Below are 19,717 nucleotides of genomic sequence, written 5' to 3'. Positions count from 1 at the left end.
TTCATGTATAACCACAAGCTGTTTTCTTTAGAACCAAATTTGGTGCCATATTTCCAAGTTACTGTACATAGCTGAAATGTAATAATTACATTAAGTGGAGTGGGGTGGGTGGGTGGGAGACAGGGACATGGGGAGGTGCTGGAGATGAATGATAGTTTACCAGCTTTAAAAAATATATCATATTAATGTGCTCTTTGTTAAGCTTTTGTTCTCTAATGAAAATTGTATGTTCCAAAATAGTGATTTTTTTCTCTCCTATGGACTTTGAAAAAGGCATGTTACTGAAGCATTAATAGAATGGATAGATTGTGTCATGACATGTAATTTAAAAGAGATTGTTTATTATTTATTTGCATCCTGCCCCTGTGACATGTAATATTCAGCATGCGTACAGATGATATATGAGGTATGAACATAGCACCCTGTTTGGGAATATGGGGAGCCACTATTGGAAAGGCCCCAGAAGTGCAGCAATAATACTATATGTGAAAAAAAAGAATAAATAAATGATTATGACTAAGCTGTGTTGTTTCTACCAGATGTGAGTGCATGTGTGGGATCATGAAGGTCAACGCAGAGCTGCAGTGCAGCACAATAACACTGCAAGGTGAGTTACAGCGCACAGATGGTCACTAATGACACAGACTGAGAGTTCAGGAGTGAAGTTCGGTCTCTGTGTATAGAGCAGGTTGACGGAAAGGGCATTTATCATGATGTACATGTGGGTGGGGGTGTATCAAGTTGTGCTTGCCAGCTGAAAAACAATTACTGGCAAAAACTAATGAGTTCATAATGAAAAGGAAACAACATTAATGTATGCAACACAGTCTGCAAGGCAAAAGGCAGTTACCACCATCCTCAAAATCTACTCTGTAGACATAAACAGGAAATCCACTGGGACTTCCACACAAACAGGCCCCCGGCTTTGATCACAGCCATACATTGACCCACGCGCGAATCACAAAGAACAACCCAGGTGCTTTGATTCTCTCTTTCATCTTCTGCTCTTTGATGGAGGATTATTGGATGTGTCCCCCTGTGGAGAAGCCAGCCTTGGGCCTGGAAGCTCAGGACATGAGGTGGGAGGAGCAGGGAGGAGCAGGGAGGAGCAGGGAGGAGCAGGGAGTAGCAGGGAGGAGCAGGAAGGAGCGGGGAGGAGCAGGGAGTAGCAGGGAGGAGCAGGAAGGAGCGGGGAGGAGCAGGGAGGAGCAGGGAGGAGCGGGGAGGAGCAGGGAGGAGCAGGGAGGAGCGGGGAGGAGCAGGGAGGAGCGGGGAGGAGCAGGGAGGAGCGGGGAGGAGCGGGGAGTAGCAGGGAGGAGCAGGGAGGAGGGGGGAGGAGCGGGGAGGAGCAGACCACTGCCCAAGCCAAGATCGCCTGAATATCCCAGAAGTCGACACGACAGAGGTCAAAGATGGATAGCTGTTCTTGGTCGTTTGGGGAAGATAACTGTTTAACATGCATCCACTACTACTTTGAACATACTTTTTGTTCAAGGACCACTGTACGTGTGGCCCCTGACTTATGACACAGTCTCTGTAGAAGGCGACAAGTCATCCAGTCCCTGTAGTCCTCTGCTGCTGATCTCATATATTACACACTGACAACCCCACAATACTACTTTCAGCTGCACAGAGGTTTAAACCCTGCTCCGCCATTCATTATTAAAGCAACAGCAATGATGATATCTCTGGTGATCTTACAGTATGTGTGGGTTTCTGCTGATCATGAATAATTGATCTTTCACCAGGTCAGTCGGGAGAGGGAAGTGAGCTATTGACCTGGAAAGACTTCATAAAACATTCTAAATGCTGAGCATTCACTGTGATCTAATGGAGTGTAATAGAGACGGCATCTCCCTGGCATGCTGTTCCCCAGTCCCTCACTAGCTCCGCACACAGCTGCTCCTCAACCTCGCCACAACGTTCCCATCACACGTTGCATTCGTCTGTGTAAGAGAGATGGAGTTCAAATCAATATATCGATGATATATTTGTCGCCATAAACAATATACCCCTAATTGTGATAACAATATATGTGAATGTTTTTTGCTTCCCTCTGGAATATGTAGGAGTGGGACGTATGCCCACCTCCCTTGTTCTCTGTAAAGCGCATTGTGTTGCCTCTGTGTATGTAGAAATGCTCTATACAAATAAAGCTTTGATTGATTTGATTTGATTGATGTGAATGTTACAGGTAATACTAATCTCACAGTGTCTCTGGTGCATGTTGTGGTAGGTAATCAAGTACAGTAGGGATCCCAGCCAGGATGGTGTCAGGGTTGAGTGGCAGACAGAGGGAGGGGCTTTGTGTCAGGGGCGTGGTTAGGGCTGCTGGTGAGACAGAGGGCGGGGCTTCGTATCAGGGGTGGGGTTAGGGGTGCTGGTGAGACAGAGGGCGGGGCTTCGTGTCAGGGGCGTGGTTAGGGGTGCTGGTGAGACAGAGGGCGGGACTTCGTGTCAGGGGCGTGGTTAGGGGTGCTGGTGAGACAGAGGGCGGGGCTTCGTGTCAGGGGCGTGGCTAGGGGTGCTGGTGAGACAGAGGGCGGGGCTTCGTATCAGGGGCGTGGTTAGGGGTGCTGGTGAGACAGAGGGCGGGGCTTCGTGTCAGGGGCGGGGTTAGGGGTGCCGGTGGGATGGGGGTGAGGGCGCTGAACCTTTTAGTAGGATTAAACCTTCAGCCAGTGAAGAAAGACAAGAGCACACGTGACTGGGAGCAGAGCAGGTTGGGGGCGAGGAGGGACAGGGGAGATGGAGATGGAGGGGCTGATGAGGATGATGCTTGATAGGATGACGATAGCGCTACAGTACCTCCAACGTCTCTGAGGGGGGGCGGGGGTTTCAAGGTTCATGTTTCATGTTAGGAACATCTAGGTTCAAGAACACATGCATTCACACACACGCACACACACATCTAGGTTCAAGAACACATGCATTCACACACACGCACACACACATCTAGGTTCAAGAACACATGCATTCACATACACACACACACATATCTACTGTAGGTTCAAGAACACATGTACACTCACACACACACACACACACACACACACACACACACACACACACACACACAGTTGTTACAGAAGCTATGTTGAGGCTGGCTGGTTGATGTCCTGGTTGCTGTGGTGACAGAGGGGCCAGTAACGATGTTAAGCACCACTGGGACCAGACTATTGAACACAGGGACAGCAGAATTCAGCCATACCACACGACACCCCCCTCATAGCCTACCCTGTACCATCATTGCAAATGGTAAATAGACTGCACTACATAGCGCTTTTATCCAAAGCGCTTTACAATGGCCTCTCATTCTATGAAGGTATATTTGGTGCAAAATAGCTGAACACCTGTAACAGTGAATTTGTACTTGTAGAAAAAAGCCACATATGTGTAACTGTAAATTTGTACTTGTAAAAAATAGCCACACATGTAGAAAATAGCTAGGCCTACACATGTGTAGCAGTAAATTCGTAGTTGTAGAAAATAGCCACACAGGTGGCTGATATATCAGAAACATAGCTACCTTGGTCGTTAACGTTCAGGACAGGGCTGTTGGATAGGCTGATCTCTCTCTTTTTGTCTCGAAAATCCTCTCTTGTGATTGGTCAAGCCCTGCACTCAATCACTCACTACACCCGCCCACCACCTCTACACTTTCAACAACGAGCTTACAAGTGTACAAGTTAGTTTTGCACCATAGGCCTACGTATCGTAAGGTTGAGAGCAAAAGTCACAGCCGCGCGGAACTTGCGATTTGTGACTGTAGCGGCAGATTCAAACGGTTGTAGTTAATGACTTGTGTTTGCGCAGTATTTGTATTTGTGAGAAAATATTCTAAAGGTGTGCAACTTTTCCTCTGTGACTACGAATTCGCTGTTACACACGTGTGGCTATTTTCTACAACTACAAATTTACTGTTACACATGTGTAGCTATTTTCTACAAGTACAAATTCAATGTTACAGGTGCTCAGGTTTTTTGCACCAAATATAGGCTACCTTCATACCATTCACCCATTCACACACACACATTCACACACCAATGGCAGCAGCTGCCATGCAAGGTGCAAGCCTACTCTTTGGGACCAATTTGGGGTTCATGCGTTGCGCAAGGACATTTGGACATGTGGACAACCTGCTCTACCTCTTGAGTCACAGCCACCCCCAATCCCAACCAAACCACGCTGGGCTGACACCCTGAGCCAGACCGCATCTAACCAGCACTAGCCTGATATCACACAGAACTGTCGTTACACTTCACTGAGATCTTCATTCTTAAACTCAAGTAGGCGGATTCCATCTTGCTAATTGTACTGTCTTGTCCTATTGCGTCTTTTGTGTTAATTATGGGTTTGTTTGTCTTGTTTGAGCATGCTCTAGTTTGTCAATTATTGTGCTGTGGTAATTAGGTGGGCTAGCTTGCAAAAGCTATCCCTACTTGTGATATTCCCACTCTTTCCTTCTTTCTTTCTTTCTTTCTTTCTTTCTTTCTTTCTTTCTTTCTTTCTTTCTTTCTTTCTTTCTTTCTTTCTTTCTTTCTTTCTTTCTTTCTTTCTTTCTTCTGTGCATCGATGAGCGGAAGCATCCAATGCCGGTCCGGAGGCGGTAAGTCCATCCCGGGAGGGGAAGGGCTGGCGGCCGGGATAAAATCTCGGAGTCTGGAGGTGTTTGCCTCACACTCCGCACGCCAGGTGTGGTCCGCCCATCCTGCCTCGCTGATGTAAACATCTCTGAATTGCTGCAGGAGATCCCGTGCGGCAGGCACAAAAGGGTGTCTCGACTTGAGCCCGGCAGCCAAGATGTGCTGTGGTTCCTGTGCGGTAGAGGCCAGCGGGCTGGATGCCTGCAAGGATGGGAAGGTTGTCCGCAGGGGTGGGATGCAGGCATGCTGTCACGATGCGCAAGGCTTCATTGATAGGCGGGTGTGAGCGCTGAGGCACCAGAATGGGGCTGCCGTACGCAGTGTTTTTGCCCAGCCTGATTGGACCAGTCGCCTCATCAACGCCACACGAGCTGTTAACTTCTTGCGCAGTGACTCGAGGTGTCGGTGGAACGTGAGCGACCTGTCCAATGTCACGCCAAGGTAGGTTGGTTCGGCGCTGCATGGCAGGAGTGTTCCATCGATGTGCACTCGGAGCTCATGTTTGGCTTCCTTGTTGTTAAGGTGGAAGGCCGCCGACACCGTCCTTTGCCTCGCTGAGCTTCAATCTCCATTTCCGGAGGTATGCCACTAGTGTCTGCATGTCCTAACTCAAGGTCTCCTCCACGGCCTGCCAGTCTCCAGCTGAGTACATGACTGTGCACAGTGCACTGCCCCTGACCCACTGTGATCCGAGGGGGCGGAGTCTCGCCACCACACCACTATCCACGCCACGTGCCCCACAACTCGGGCCCCGAGTGGGCTAGAGACACACGGTCCTCACCAGCGGGGCCAGGTGGGTGGCCCGGAGAGGGGTACACTGTCCCCAACCAACTCTGACCTGAGGGGGCGGAGTCTCGCCACCACGCCATGAACCCCACAACTCAGCCCCTGAGAGGGCTAGAGACACTGTCTTCACTGGTGAGGGCAGGTGGGAGGCCCGGAGAGGGGTAGACTGTCCCCAACCAGCTATGACCTGAAATGGCTGAGTCTCGCCACCACGCCACTAACCACGCCACAGACCCCTCAACTCAGCCCTTGAGTGGGCTATAGAGACACTGTGGGTGCATGGAGATTTTCCGAAGGTCACTGAACTGCATCCGACCCACTATCCACGCCAAGTGCCCCACAATTCAGCCCCTGAGTGGGCAAGAGACACACGGTCTTCACCAGTGTGGTTACTGAGGTGGCCCGGAGAGGGGTACACTGTCCCTGACTGGCTCTGACCTGAGGGGGCGGAGTCTCGCCACCACGCCACTACCCACGCCATGGACCCCACAACTCAGCCCCTGAGTGGGCTAGAGACACACGGTCTTCGCCGGTGGGTGCATGGAGATTGCGCAGTCCGTAGTAGTACTAGCAGTATCTGTTACATACAGCTGCGGCAGCTAGCCCACCTCACAATTTCTCCAGGAAATGTACTTTCTAGTTCTGTTTGTTGTTGTCCATGTTTGGTGACTTGTTTTGTAAATATTTTGTTGTTGTCTGTCTTTTGAGTTAATTGTCCTCTTTTTTTTGTTATGTTACCTTTTCCATTTTGTAATTAATGTATTTTAATACTCTGAGATTTTAGGTTGCCTTTTGAAATCTAGCCTGGTACAGCAGATGAAAACTAGCCTGTTAGGCTAATTCAGGATCATTTACAGCATGTCTGTTGATCAATGTGCATTGTCCCTTTTTTAAGTAAATCAATAAACAAACTATTCAAAGGTGTGAATGTATGTATGTATGTACATGTATATGGAAAAACGCCACACTTATGCCCGTGTCTTCACCTATGGGTGCTCTCATCCACAGCCCAGATGTCACCAGTATCTTCAGTCAGAGCCTTGTCTGCTTTGAACGAATGAAAGATGGTTCCCCCTCAGCATTCATCTCTAGGTTTCTTTTTGCTTGTTTTTCAGATTGATTCATGCCTTGATTGGACAGTGACATAAAGGAGATTGAGTTTACTGGCTTCTTCTCTTCTTCTCTCTCTGGATCACTTCTACAGTATGACACCACGTCTCTCTCTGGTCTACAATATCCCTCTAGTCTAGTTCCCTCAGTATGGAGACTTGGCTGAGTGGTTTAGGTACAGTATGGTCACCTTCAGAAGGCAACAATGGCGCAGTGTACACCGCCATATACCCATATACACTACGAATGGAGAGAACAAACACATAACATTATACCCTCCATATCGTTATAGTTCATATCACTTCATAGTCCATATCACATTATAGTCCATATCACTAGCTAAGTCATGCATTAAAGCATGTAAGTCAATTATTTATCCCAGTGTGCAGTCACAGGAGTGTTGTGTGGTTTACGCAACTGAAAATGAGGGTTGGGAACTGTCTCAGCCAAAGAGCTGAAAACTTCGATTAGAATAAATTGAATGAGGTGGCCCGGGACTTTCATCAATCAGAATATCAATGAAGGCAGAGCAGTTGACAAATGTGTAATCTATTTCTGTGTCTGTAATCTAGCCATGCGCCACAGCCTGTGGAATATCTCATTAAATCCGTTTCGCCTTTGTCAACCCCTTTTTTAATAGACGTATTCTGGATCAAACAGAAGAGGCCCGAGCGGTGTCTCGAGTTGCCATTCGGATGAGCAGCAACTGAAGCCGCTCCAGCCAAAAGTGCATTTGTACACTGATGAGAAACAGTTCCCCTCTGAAGCTGAGAGCAGGGATCTGGGGTCTACGGGTGCGCAACAGACTAATTGACACTTCTGATGCTGGCTAGATGGTCCCCGGAGAGGAGGGGAGAGGGGGACGTGGGGTGGAGGGAAGGGGGGGGGCAGATTTGGAGAGGAAATGAAACACAGTGCCAGAGGGGTTGGAAACAAAGCAGTAGAAGGATCGCTGCTCATGTGTGTTCATGCTTCTATAGGCTCAGCTCCGAATGAGCACATCACTACACAGTCCAGCTGCACAGTCTGACAATGAGTTTGATTACAAATCAGCCAGAAAGACAATATGTTCCATCTAACATACTGTAGCAGTGTGCTGGTTCTAACAATGTTGTGTTGAACGCAATTTGAAAACCTTTTATGGGTAAACTCAAGATGCTTCCTGTTGACACGGTAGTTAAGTCCTCTTACTTGTTTTATTATATGGATATTTTAATTTTAATTAAGTTTTTTATTTTATTTTAGCTAATATTAAGTCAAATCAGTTGCAAAAAAGTTGCATAGTGTTTTTAGAAGACTAAGTGCTGACCAAGTGGATGAGCTTTGTGATTGGAGATTTTTGATAGATTGTATAAAGCCTGGGCTGTGTCCCTGTATGTGGAGGTGAGGCCTTGTCCTCAGTAAAGCCTAGATTTGTGAAGATTCCTTACTGTGGCAAGCTGGAGTTACCGGAAACAATTGAAACCCTTGAGCAATTTATTGAGCAGAGATACCAACTTTCTCAACTGAAAATGCCACAAGCAAGCCCACCAAGCAAGGTATCCATTAAGCTCACTGAGAAGAAGTAAGCTAAGGAAAGATGGCAAGTTGTTGCAGCAAATCATCCGCCAACAGAACACGCTCTGAAGCAGAAAGTGAGGAGAATGAAGCTGAGGAGGTCATTGAGGTTGAGAGTGGGCTGCTAAAGACAATCGACAACAAACTTGATAAACTGAATGTGTTGGAGGCTATAATGAAAGACTTGAATCAACTCAAACAAGCCTTGAGTACAGTCAATGGCAGATTGATGAAGACGCCCCCACGCCCAAGCTGGTCTCCGTCACGTTCCCAGTCCCACTTGAGGTTGGGCCCAGTGTCTCCTTCAGCAGCAAGTGCTGCCCATTACCATCAGGCCAGCTGAAGCCAAACACCGCCTGGGCTCTGCTGCTGAGGACAGACGTCGGGCGCTTGAACGTTGACAACTGTTTGGTCAGTTATAGTCTGCTGAAGAGCCTCCTTGAGTTTCTAGTGTTCTCTCAAGTGTTACCTCAAGGTGTTTGTAACCTGGCAGGCCTTTCCTAACCCTGTGTTCTCCTCTGTTCCTCCCAGGCTCCCCTCCAGCTCAAGACCCAGTGTCTCCCAGCTCCACCTACGCCCTCTACACGACCCCCAACGCTCCAACTCCTCCCCACCATCCTCTCGTTCCTCCTCTGGACCCCATCTTCCCAGGATCCTCCCCCCTCGACCAAGGAACTCCCACTCAGAAGCTGAATCCCAATCTGAGTGCGCAAACCACCCTTGCGGCCCCTCGCACTTGCGGCCTGAGGCCTGAGCACTTAATTGACGTCAGCTGGAAGGGCCAGAGGGTGCAGGGCCGTGAATTAAATGGGACAGCACTTCCAGCGGCGTGCCAAAGATTCCCAAGCCAGTTGAGCTCAATCAATGCCCCTCCCACTTCGTTTTCATTGGCTGCCGCGTCCCTTAGACGCAGAGGCTGCTCTGACGCTCCCCTCAGCTCTCTGCTCGGCTCTGCAAATTGACCGATTGACGTCTGTTACAATTGAATAATAATTAAAAAATTATGTTGGGTGGGATATGTTTGCAGCATGTGGATTTCAAGATAAATGTTGTGTTATCGGCAAATGTCATCATTTATGTGTGATGCACTCGGATCATGACTCGGATGCACTCAAGCACTGTGTCACATGAGACGCGGTGGGCTGTGGGTATTTTCTGCTCCTAAGTCCATGAAATTGCGGACTTTCGGTAAGTGCGGTTAAAGTGTGCAAAATGGCGGCAGTGGCGCACTTGTGGACCTAGCAATTCCGTTTTGGGACTACCCTGAGCCCTTGTGGACTTAGCGGGAACGCGCATGTAAGGCCACAAGGCCGCGAGCGCTGTGCACTTTCGCCAAGGTGCGCGATTTGGGATTCAGCTAGACTCCCTCTCAGATCCCTCGCTACTAGGGCTTTCTGCCGCACATATACAACCCTCCACCGTACATTTACACTCGCACCACACATAGCTTTGCACCTAGACACTTGCACTCACGTAGCCTAGCACACATCCCATTTAAACCAGGCACCCACACACAACCCACCAGTTTTGGTTTAGGTTAGTTTATTATTTAATAAATCTTTGAGCCCGGTTCCCGGTGTTCTGTCTCTATTTCTGGGGTCTCTGGAACATTTGGCTAGCTGAAATCGTTGGGTCTTAACATGTTGAGTGATAATAGCAACCACAAACAATCTATGCAAAGCATGGACAGTAGGGTTGATGTGCTTGAAAGGGAGAACTAGTTTGTTTATTCACACAACAAGCGCCTGGCAGAAGCCTTGCTTGAACAACAATGTCGTGAGACGGTTGTGAAGACCTGCATGACTGAACAGCTAAAGCTGCCAAGGGAAGTGGTATGTCACCTACTCCCGAGTCCACAGAATGGATAAGGTACAGAAGAATAAACCAAGAGCAATTGTTGCCAATTTTGAACATTTTATGCACAAAGGATTTGTTAAGAGTCGACGAGTCGAGGAAAAAAACTTAAGGGTTCAAGGTTTGGAGTAAGTGATCAATTTCCACACAAAATCAACAGGAGGAAGATAATCTACTCCATAATGAGAGAACACAGGCTCCTGAATGATCATGTAATTCTAGTGACCAACAAACTGTACGTAAACAATCAACTGTATTGTGACCCCAAAACAACTCTCTGGTTATTTTGATGATAGATATTTAATGTCAACATTCAAACTGTTGCAAATCAAATGATTCTATATCGGTTCTGTTTAATCTACAATTGCCTAAGAAAGGATAATATATTGCTCATATAAATGCTTGTAGTTTTGGAAATAAAATTATTAAAATGTGGAATATGTTAAATACTAACAATGTTCATGTGCTAGCAATTCCTGAATCATCTCTATACAGTTCGATCACTGATGGTCAAATCCATGTTAATGGGGACAATCTCATAAGAAAGGATAGAAATCTGGATGGAGGAGGAGTCGTAATGTACTGTAGCCAAAATCATTTGCCTTTCAAAAGGAGGGATGATCTGACAATGGGCCATCTTGAGGCTATATGGATACAGATAAACCTCTATTGGATGTGCATATCGAACCCCATTTAGATGATTCATGTACTTGTCTAGATAATGCAGCTGATGAAAATAAGGAAGTGCTTTTTATGGGATGTACTATCTAAATATTAATTGGAGTGATAACAAGAACACTGGCAAAACAAAAATAAAGATAAGATTTACAGAGGGATGCAATATGAAACAGTTGGTATGAAACACAAGATCTGTACTGAGACATGCATTGATCTGATTTTTGTGCATGGCTGGAAGCCAGCGCACCTTGTATAGCGTTTGTCGGATTATCACTCCCTCGATCCCTTACTCCCTCCCTCCCTCCCTCCCTGACTCCCTCCCTCCCTCCCTCCCTCCTTTATTTCGACAATGTTGACCTGCATTTCTCTGTTGGCACCACAAGAGGCAGTAGTCCCAGCACACCAAAATCAAGAAGGACACCAAAATCAACCAACTGATCTCCACTGCACAAGTAGAGTAGTGGTGAGAGCATTGGACTCCCACCCAGGAGACCAGGGTTCAAGACCTGGTGGGGATGACTTTATGGGACTATACCCCAAACCTCCACACATTCATCCTTTCACTCCAACTTTTTTACCTTTCTACCTAAATTCCACAAGTAGAGTAGTGGTCAGAGCACTGGACTCCCACACGGGACATTCTCAGAGATTACCATCTACTTACTTCACCACCTAAAGGGAAGTGCATACAGCAGGTAATGACTTTTGTCCAGAAACAGAAGTTGAACCAAATGCAGCGAAATAGCTAACGTTACAGAAATCATCAGTGTAACTACTTTAGCCACTGACTGCTACCATTAATGTTATGAAAGCTGCTGTGTCCAGGCGAACTGATGTGTCCAGGCGAACTGATGTGTCCAGGCGACAAGACCTATCTTAATTTATCAGACATTATTTCATGTCATTTCAATTCACAGCTATTTCTGTGGCATGACTAGCTTCCGTCCTACCAGTCCTGAACAGAAACAAGCCAGCCACGCACATAAGCCAGGTTGGTCCTGGCCTGGTTACTAGTGTACCACAACAGTGTTCAAATGCTTGTGTGTTTCTTGTTACCTGGTTGGATATGATGATATCTATAACTAAAATAACCAAGATTCCAAAACGACTACCCAGAATGACAGTAAAGAGAAGTTGTAAAAGTTTTGATTGTGAGGAATTCAAGAGGGATTTAGCTGTAATTCCCTGGGAGCTAACATATCTAGAGGACAAATTAGACTTCAAGAAGATTCATGCTATGAATGCTTCACAAAACTTCTAACTGATGTGATGTGTCCTGCCTTTGGAGTAATGCTGGAGCTGGAGAAATCCGTAAGCTCCAAATTGCACAATAATACTGCAAGAATTATTCTCAGATGTCCAAGAGACACCCCTGTTGAAGAATGACATAACATACTGGCATGATCACCCATTAAGGATATAATAACCATAAGTATTCTTCATTCATTCTATACCTTTATACAAAAATGAATTGCATTGCAGCATTCACTTCCCATCATGGTGCTAAACATTGCATTGATGCAGATTACAATGGTTCAATCACTAGCGTTCTTGCCTGGTTAAGTGTCCCACCATTCCATACATGCCCACCTGCCAACCACCTGGCGTGGTTCTCCTTAGTGTGTGCTGTGTGCAATATGGTGTTATTATGACGTTGGTTTATTGCAGAATTCCAGTCTGTTTATGCAAGTCAATCTCTTAGGGACAATAAAGATACTGATGGATGATGTCAACCATGACCCACATTCTGTTTACTGTGTCATCCCATGCTAATCTAGCTCCTTGTCCCTGGGAGGCTGAGGCTCTAATGAGGACATTTCCAGCAGATTCTTCCCCCTAATTCTGTGCTCCAGCACCCAGAGTGGCTATCCTTCACCAAGATCAGACATAAAGACATTGTCATGGTCGTCAGTTATGCTTTGGGACCATAAAATGTTATTATTAGCTAGGATGTGTGACATTTCAAATGGGTAATGTTTGATAAGGCAAAGGGTATGGGCAGAGCTATTCTCCATGGACGGGGAGACCAGACCGCCTCTTGCTCAACTAGGAGGGTAATTGGACTACAAAGTCAGCCAGTGACTGCATATAGTACACCACGTCATTAACATCTACAGTGAGAAAGAGAGAGAGAGAGAGAGAGAGAGAGAGAGAGAGAGAGAGAGATTGGAGAGATCAGAATAGAAGGAGAGAGAGAAAGAAAGAGGAATACTGATAGGAAGAATAGAGAGAAGGATAAAGGAGAGTGGGATGTGAGTTCAGGGCTAAGGAACAAGGCACATAAGGCTGGTGGGGGAGAGAGAGAGAGGGGGGGGGGGTGGTAGAGAGCAGGAGAGAGGGAGATGGAATCTTACAGAGAATGGCAGAAAGTGCCAGAGGTGGACTTTGACATTCATCACAGTGATGGGTTGGAGAAGGAAGTCTTCGTCACATCGCTCCACGCTGCAGCCCCACATTGCTGCCTTCCTGTCACAGACTCTGCAACGGATGGGACAGACGGGGAAGAGCAGCACATGCTTAGGTGGAATTGCTGGGACAATGTTTAGGGGGGAGACGCCCTGGTGGGGGACCCTCTGCGCCTCTACTATCTCCTCCAATCCCCTCCGCGACCAGGTGTGTGTTTGGCCAACAAGCACTGCGATGTCTGGCATCCAGTTATAGTGATAAAAACACACCGGTTACTTCCTGTCCTGCAGACCTAGACCATTGACTTATTATTGTCATTTACCTATCTCTCTCCTACTCCCGTCTAATGACCCTGCCCCAAAACACACAGAAACACACAGCGTGTGCAGCCTTCCCAGCAGAGTCCCCCCTCATTAGGAGGCTACAGATGGACTACCACCATGATGATCAGAGCAGTCATGGGGGCCATTTCTGCTGAGTCCTTGTTTTTCAAAACTGCGTGGGTGTGCATTCTGTTATCGAATGATACTAAGGCGTACCCTCATGCATTCAAGATCTGAATATGATTTAACTACTGTACTTCACTGAGCCAAGAGCTGGGTGCGTTTGATATGAGTGGTTGAATACCTGATCTGTGTGTTATTAGGAGGCGGGCTGAGCCTGGCCATCTCTGTCCAGCCTGGTGGGAGTGTCGGGTGGAAGCCTCGGGCTGCACTCCCCCGCAACACTCCATCTCCCAGGGCTGTGATTTAGAGCCGGAGGAAAGAGCCATTGGCAGGTTTAAAACACTGTGTTAACAGGCCAGCTCCCCAAGGCCACAGAGTACGACCCTACAGCTTTTCAAGACTCCTGCTACACAGACTCACAGATAATAAGATGCATACTGCACTGTTTGCAGTGAGATAATACTGTTGCTTTACTGTAGCAAAGTCACTCATTATAATGCTGATTTAAACGACGAAAATGTAGTGTATATTAATGAGCTTGGGATCAGATTTTGCTTTATAACTGTCTTGGATATAATTTCACAAACTGAATAAAACTCATTTATTGTAGCACTAAGACACAAACATGAGATCAAGCCTCCCAGCTCTCGTCTAATGAAGTTGTTATTGTTGGAAGATTCTAGATTCCCAAAATAACCTGTTGTCTCCCCTCTCTCCTCCATGCCTGATTTAAGGTGAGTTATTTTCACGTCTTCTAGTCCCCAAGTGAATAGCAACATTTACAAATGACAAGGGCACAGTGCTGTAAGATACTGTGCAGCACATATTCAACATCACATAAAGACACACACACACAGGCCAAATCATATGCTGCCCAGCTGCAAACATAATTTTAGGTTTGAGAGGTAAGCACCCAGGACCCAGGTAGAACTCCACCTTCATGGAGAGAGAGTGTGTGTGTGTGGGGGGGGGGGGTCTGTATGGCACAGCTGAATAGAGACTGTGGTTACAATTCCCACTCTCATCTATTTTAAATTACTGTACATAACCAGAGGACAGTAAATACAACCCAAATGCAATCACAGGTGACAAACAAGGATACCATTGTGTTATGGTTGTGCTGACTTTAGAGTGTCATTTTTGCTCAAGATTTCCTACATGATCACCAGTGGTCTGACGATGAAAGGGGGTGGATTAGGAGTTGGTTGGGTGGATGAGGGACGAATTCCTTGTGTTACTGTCGACGTTGAAGAATGTCTACAGAAGAGTGTAAAAAGGGGTGTAAAAAAGTGTATAGGCCAGCGCTTTTCATGCTGTGGAAGGGTGATCATCTGCTCCCTCCCCTCGACTCTCTCCCCCCACCCTTCCCTCCCCCAACAGCCCTGCCTGCAGACGTACAGTACAGGACACCGGGGCTATAGGTGCTGAGCTGCAGCTACCATGATAATGCTCCGAGTCTCGGGCACCACCACACACACTGGACGACTGCCTAACCATGGCAACTGCCTGATAGTATGTCATGCTCTGTTTTTCTTTATGCACTCGCTACGCCCACCCCCCACCTGCATACACGCACATCCACCAATCAATACATGGAGGCTGCATGAATTAGGTGGCAGTAGCCTCCTCCCTGACAGCAGCTCACTGCCATCCATCAGGCACGTGCTGCCTTCCCCCACCCTTTTTTTTAACACCACTATGGGCAGCAGAGCGGCATAGGGCTCTGAAGGTTAAAGGTACTATTTTGCTTTTTATTACTGGAAAAGGTCCATCAGACCATCGTAGATGAAGTGTGCCTGTCTTCCAAACGCACATAAGCTATGCTCACCTTGAAACAACCCTTTTGCATTCTTGTTCGTGAGGTTCATTACAACATAAATGCATGCATTAGCCTTTGAACAATGATTACGTATTTCAAAGGCCATGCGTGATGTATCGCAATTTTGCCTACTACTGATGTCTTTGCCACAAATGATTTGTTATTAGTGCTCAGAGGAAATAAAGATGGTGTTTTAAAGACGCTGTGAATCCACATGAATGGACATATGGCGCCATCCTGTGGTCAATTAAATCTATGCAGCTTGCTTGTGGGCTACAAGAAAATATATTGTGGCTTGTGTCCTGTTCTTGTCGGAGCAAGGAAAATATCTATCGGAATATAGAATTGTCTTCATCTTGAATAGAAAATAATTCTTATTAGAGAGAATATAGCGACGATTGGAAGTCGACAAGTGTAGTACATAAGGAGAACGGAATCACTTGCTTGAATGTTTGACACATGCGCAGTAGACTAACTTTCACTGTATTTTGATCCGTCCAGCTAGCTAACATTAGACTGGGGGCTTGGGAATTCCCCAGGATATAACTCCTTCGGAGGTGCCCAGACCTATAAACAACTTCACGCGGTAACATATTTCTATTACACAGTGAATAGCCTTTACAAAAATGAACTTCGATGAGATCAGTTATTGCTTAGTTGCAGCGCCTTGCGCTATTATCAGGTCCCTTTACTAGCTAGCCTAGCTTAGCCAGCCACTAGCCAGCCTGACAGCATAACTAGTTAGCTTCTCGGTAGCCTGTTAGCTCACTAGCCAGTTGGAAAGATTGAACGATCTGAAAACAATTGAAGCAGGGGACTTTAAACACATCGCTAGCTAGCTAGCCAAACTATTTTTGCAATGGCTGGTATACGGTCTCCGTTAGATTCTGTGAAGGAGTCTGTGCGGCCTGATCTGGGTTTCGGGATGGACAAACGCGAAGCCCTGGGTTCAGTGTCCGAGGACTGGTGCGACAGTGGGCTGGACTGTCTGAGTGGAGCAGCCCTGAGCCTGGACGACTCCTTCGGCAATGATGGATCGCAGTCTTGGGAGCAACGATTCCATAACGTTACCACGACAAGTTATACCACCGAGGATGACAAGCGCCTCATGGACTGCAACTCGATGGGGGGCGGTGAGAGACTGGACTCGGCCATAGGGGACTCGATAACAGATGAGACCATGGGGAACATATCGCATGAACTCGGGACCATGCACCTGAGTGAACCAGTTGTCATTGAAGCTGGGGGGGACGGTAATATAGGGAGGCAAGCAGCATCAAACCCGGAGGAGGAACGACGGAGGAGAGAAGAGATCTTCAACACACTGAACTTTGTCTCTGAAGACGGAGACACGTGAGTAAAGGGCTTCTGCACTCAACTTGCAGACAGGCATGCCGCTATTAGTCTGTTTGATCCCAACATATTTTCTTCCAGGGCTCTTCACCTGGCTTTTATCCATGAGCACTGGGCTTTTGTGCATTACTTACTGGGGGTGATAGCGCTGGACCACAGCTGGCTGCCTTACCTGGACATTCAGAACCATTTGGGACAGGTGAGCACTGGAGCGATACCGGAGAACTACCATACATCATGCTCTCCTGTGGTCTTTGATGCCATGTTCACACTTCCTATCGCGGTGTTCTTTCCCTCTGTGTGACTGTCTCTGTCAGACCGCCCTCCACCTGGCGGTGATTGTGGACCAGCCCCAGTGTGTGAAGGGACTGCTGTGGGGCGGCGCCAGCGCCGAGCTCCAGGAGAGAGGGGGAAACTCCCCGCTGCACCTGGCTGTCAGGGAGCTGAGGCAGGACTGCGTGCGCGAGATCACCTCTAACTGCCAGAGCACCGACTACCTGCACGTCACCAACTACTCGGGTACACAGCCCTCGACTGGCGCATGGACTGTGGAGACACCGTCTCTCTCTTGCCTGTGCCTTTTTTTAAATATTTTTTTAACAATGTTCCCCGTTGTCTCTCTACTCCTCCATCCATTCTTTCTCAGGGGTGAGTGCGCTTCATCTGGCAGTACAGAGGGGCAGGGAAGACATCATCAGTATGCTGATTGAGGCTGGAGCAGATGTTAACCAGAGGGTAGGTACAAAGCCTGAGATTTCCTTCTTATTTCCCTACTGAAGGTCACCTCACTTGCTAAGAGGGATAATTAATTAGAAGGTCAGAGAGAAGGACCATTACACTAGACCACTATACCAATTGAAAACCATCACTCACTGAACGCTGCGAAGCATTTTTTCGATCTGTTTCAGATGTATTGGGTCCACAGACTCTCTCTCATTATCCCCACGTGTGTGTGTGTGTGTGTGTGTGTGTGTGTGTGTGTGTGTGTGTGTGTGTATGTGTATGTGTATGTGTGTGTGTGTGTGTGCGCACGCGCATGCATGTGTCTCTGCGTCCAGGACCTGGGCTCAGGCCGCTCCCCTCTGCACTGGGCAGTAGAGTCCCAGAGCACCCGGCTGGTGCAGCTCCTACTGCAGGGTGGAGCCAACGTGGACCAGCCCTCCTACGCAGGCCACACAGCCCTCTACTGTGCCCTGCACAGGCCCAACAAGGAGGTGCAGGCCCTGCTGAAGGCTGGAGGAGCCTCTGACACACGGGCTCAGGAGGAAGAGGAGGAGGAGGAGGAAGAGGAGAGGGAGAGTGAAGAGGTGAGGGTTCGAATGAGGAGTACAGATTAAGATGGTTGCTACTGTTATTGAGAGCACACTTTGATTTGTTGGGACATGGCTGTCCTAAGTGTACTTATTGTGTAATTATTTGGCAGCGTGAAATAACTTGTTCCCTCTGTGTTTGTCTCTTCTAGGAAGAATTTGACGACGTCGTCATCAATGGTCAACGTGTACACTAACCATGAACATGGACACTGCTACGTGTGGTTATGGCACTGCCGTTGGGCTTCTGATAAATGTGCTAATGTTCATTTGTGTGTGGGTATGTGTGGTTTGTGTTATGTGCCTGTAATTTGTATATAGCAGGGCAAATGAACCCAAGTTCTCCACTCAGCCTGGAACAAAATTGTTCAGTTTGACTGATCATACTTATTGCTGTGGAGATTGAGACTCCCTCCTTGGGGCAAGCTTATTGTAATTAGACCAGGCGGTTTCAGTGTCAGGGTCAAAGCAACAACAAGAGTAATTTTTCCTACCCCATGGGAGAATAATCCATCCTTGGTTTCAGGAGTGTTTTGTGAAACTGGAACCATTTCCATTCCCCCCAGTGGACACATCTCTTGTACACTATTAGCTCTTTGTTTTTGTTTGAATTCCATGCTTGGAGATGATTGACATCCTCTGTGTAGGGAAAACGTAATACACATGGTTCAGATTTCTGAATACCCTTTTACTAGTTAGATAAGCGTTGACCTCCTTCTAGGTTTCCCAGACACCGCGTGCAAGTTATTAGTCCAGGGCTAGATTAATCTGTGGTTGTAAAACGACCCCAATGATTAAAGCTATATTTCAATCAATGTAGTATAACAGAAGATAAAAGTTAGCACTAACTGACAAATAGCTGATATCTGAGGACTGTTTTTGTTACTATTCTCTGTTAGAACATTACTGCTGCAATCATATAATTATCTTGTCTCTGACTTTTAGCATGTTACTTTTTATTTTTACATGTAAATTATGGGTATTATGGTGACTAATCAGAAGTTTGAGAAAGGGATGTGTAGGTAAGAAAGAGGTAGTATCGGGTGTGGGGCATACCTGTGAGGTTATGTTAGTGTGAGGAGATGCCTCCCAAGGTTAGGTTTATGTGGGGATTGAGGGAAAAAAACATTGGTACTAATCATGGAAATAGAAAGTGTTGTGATGCTGTTTGAGGAATTAGAAAGTTGGTAATACTCTGATTAACTGTGGAACACCTCAGAACAGTGTAATTTACAGTTTGGCAGTAAGAGGCTGAGCTGCTTTAGAAATTGGCCCAGGGACCCTCCAGAAAAAAAGTTGGAGAGCCCCGATTTTCTTATTGAGTCTCCCTCCTTGAATCTGGTGTATATTAGCATTATTAAGAGCATGCTGTCTATGGTTAATGTAATTGGAACTGTATAATAAATACAGTAGCCTAAGAAATTATGATCTATACTAGTTATTCACACAGTAGATTCGTACGGCGGCCGTAAGAATAGACGTGTCCGCTTTTCTTACGGCGCTGGATCTGGTTTGGGGAAATTGTTTTCATAACCTAACAAACCTTAACCACAACCATAACACAAATATTTAAGCTATTTTATGGCTAAGTCCTTGACATCGGTACGCCGTAAGAATAGTCACTGCATTCTTACAGCACTAAGCTGACACTTTACGTGTCTTGTGAGATCTGAGAGGACTTCGCAAATCTAAGAATTGGAAAACTGAAAAGTTATTTATTGGTAGGGTACGAGAATCTTAACCTTATGGACA

At 46.8% G+C, this 19,717-nt stretch overlaps 1 protein-coding gene across 1 annotated transcript; it reads left to right on the top strand.

The window, feature by feature from the left end:
* Window positions 1-15,812: 15,812 nt before the first annotated feature.
* On the top strand, window positions 15,813-19,323 carry nfkbib (nuclear factor of kappa light polypeptide gene enhancer in B-cells inhibitor, beta). The gene is made up of 6 exons (XM_084449479.1): window positions 15,813-16,655; window positions 16,737-16,854; window positions 16,973-17,174; window positions 17,302-17,390; window positions 17,714-17,962; window positions 18,118-19,323. Exons 1-6 carry the CDS (start codon window positions 16,162-16,164, stop codon window positions 18,160-18,162), a joined length of 1,197 nt encoding a protein of 398 aa, XP_084305605.1. The 5' UTR covers window positions 15,813-16,161; the 3' UTR covers window positions 18,163-19,323.
* Window positions 19,324-19,717: the final 394 nt, after the last annotated feature.

Source organism: Borostomias antarcticus (genome assembly GCF_949987555.1).
Source record: "Borostomias antarcticus genome assembly, chromosome: 15".
NCBI lineage: Eukaryota > Metazoa > Chordata > Actinopteri > Stomiiformes > Stomiidae > Borostomias > Borostomias antarcticus.
The sequence above is the reverse complement of the archived record's forward strand: the minus strand, read 5'-3'. Positions and strand labels throughout refer to the sequence as shown.

What these genes read in the sequence shown, in the direction of transcription:
- nfkbib (XM_084449479.1), top strand. Translation starts at nt 16,162, where the DNA reads ATGGCTGGTATACGGTCTCCGTTAGATTCTGTGAAGGAGTCTGTGCGG. An exon ending in GAGCAGATGTTAACCAGAGG is followed by an intron (nt 17,391 to 17,713) that starts GTAGGTACAAAG and finishes CTCTGCGTCCAG; the next exon opens with GACCTGGGCTCAGGCCGCTC. An exon ending in AGGAGAGGGAGAGTGAAGAG is followed by an intron (nt 17,963 to 18,117) that starts GTGAGGGTTCGA and finishes TGTCTCTTCTAG; the next exon opens with GAAGAATTTGACGACGTCGT.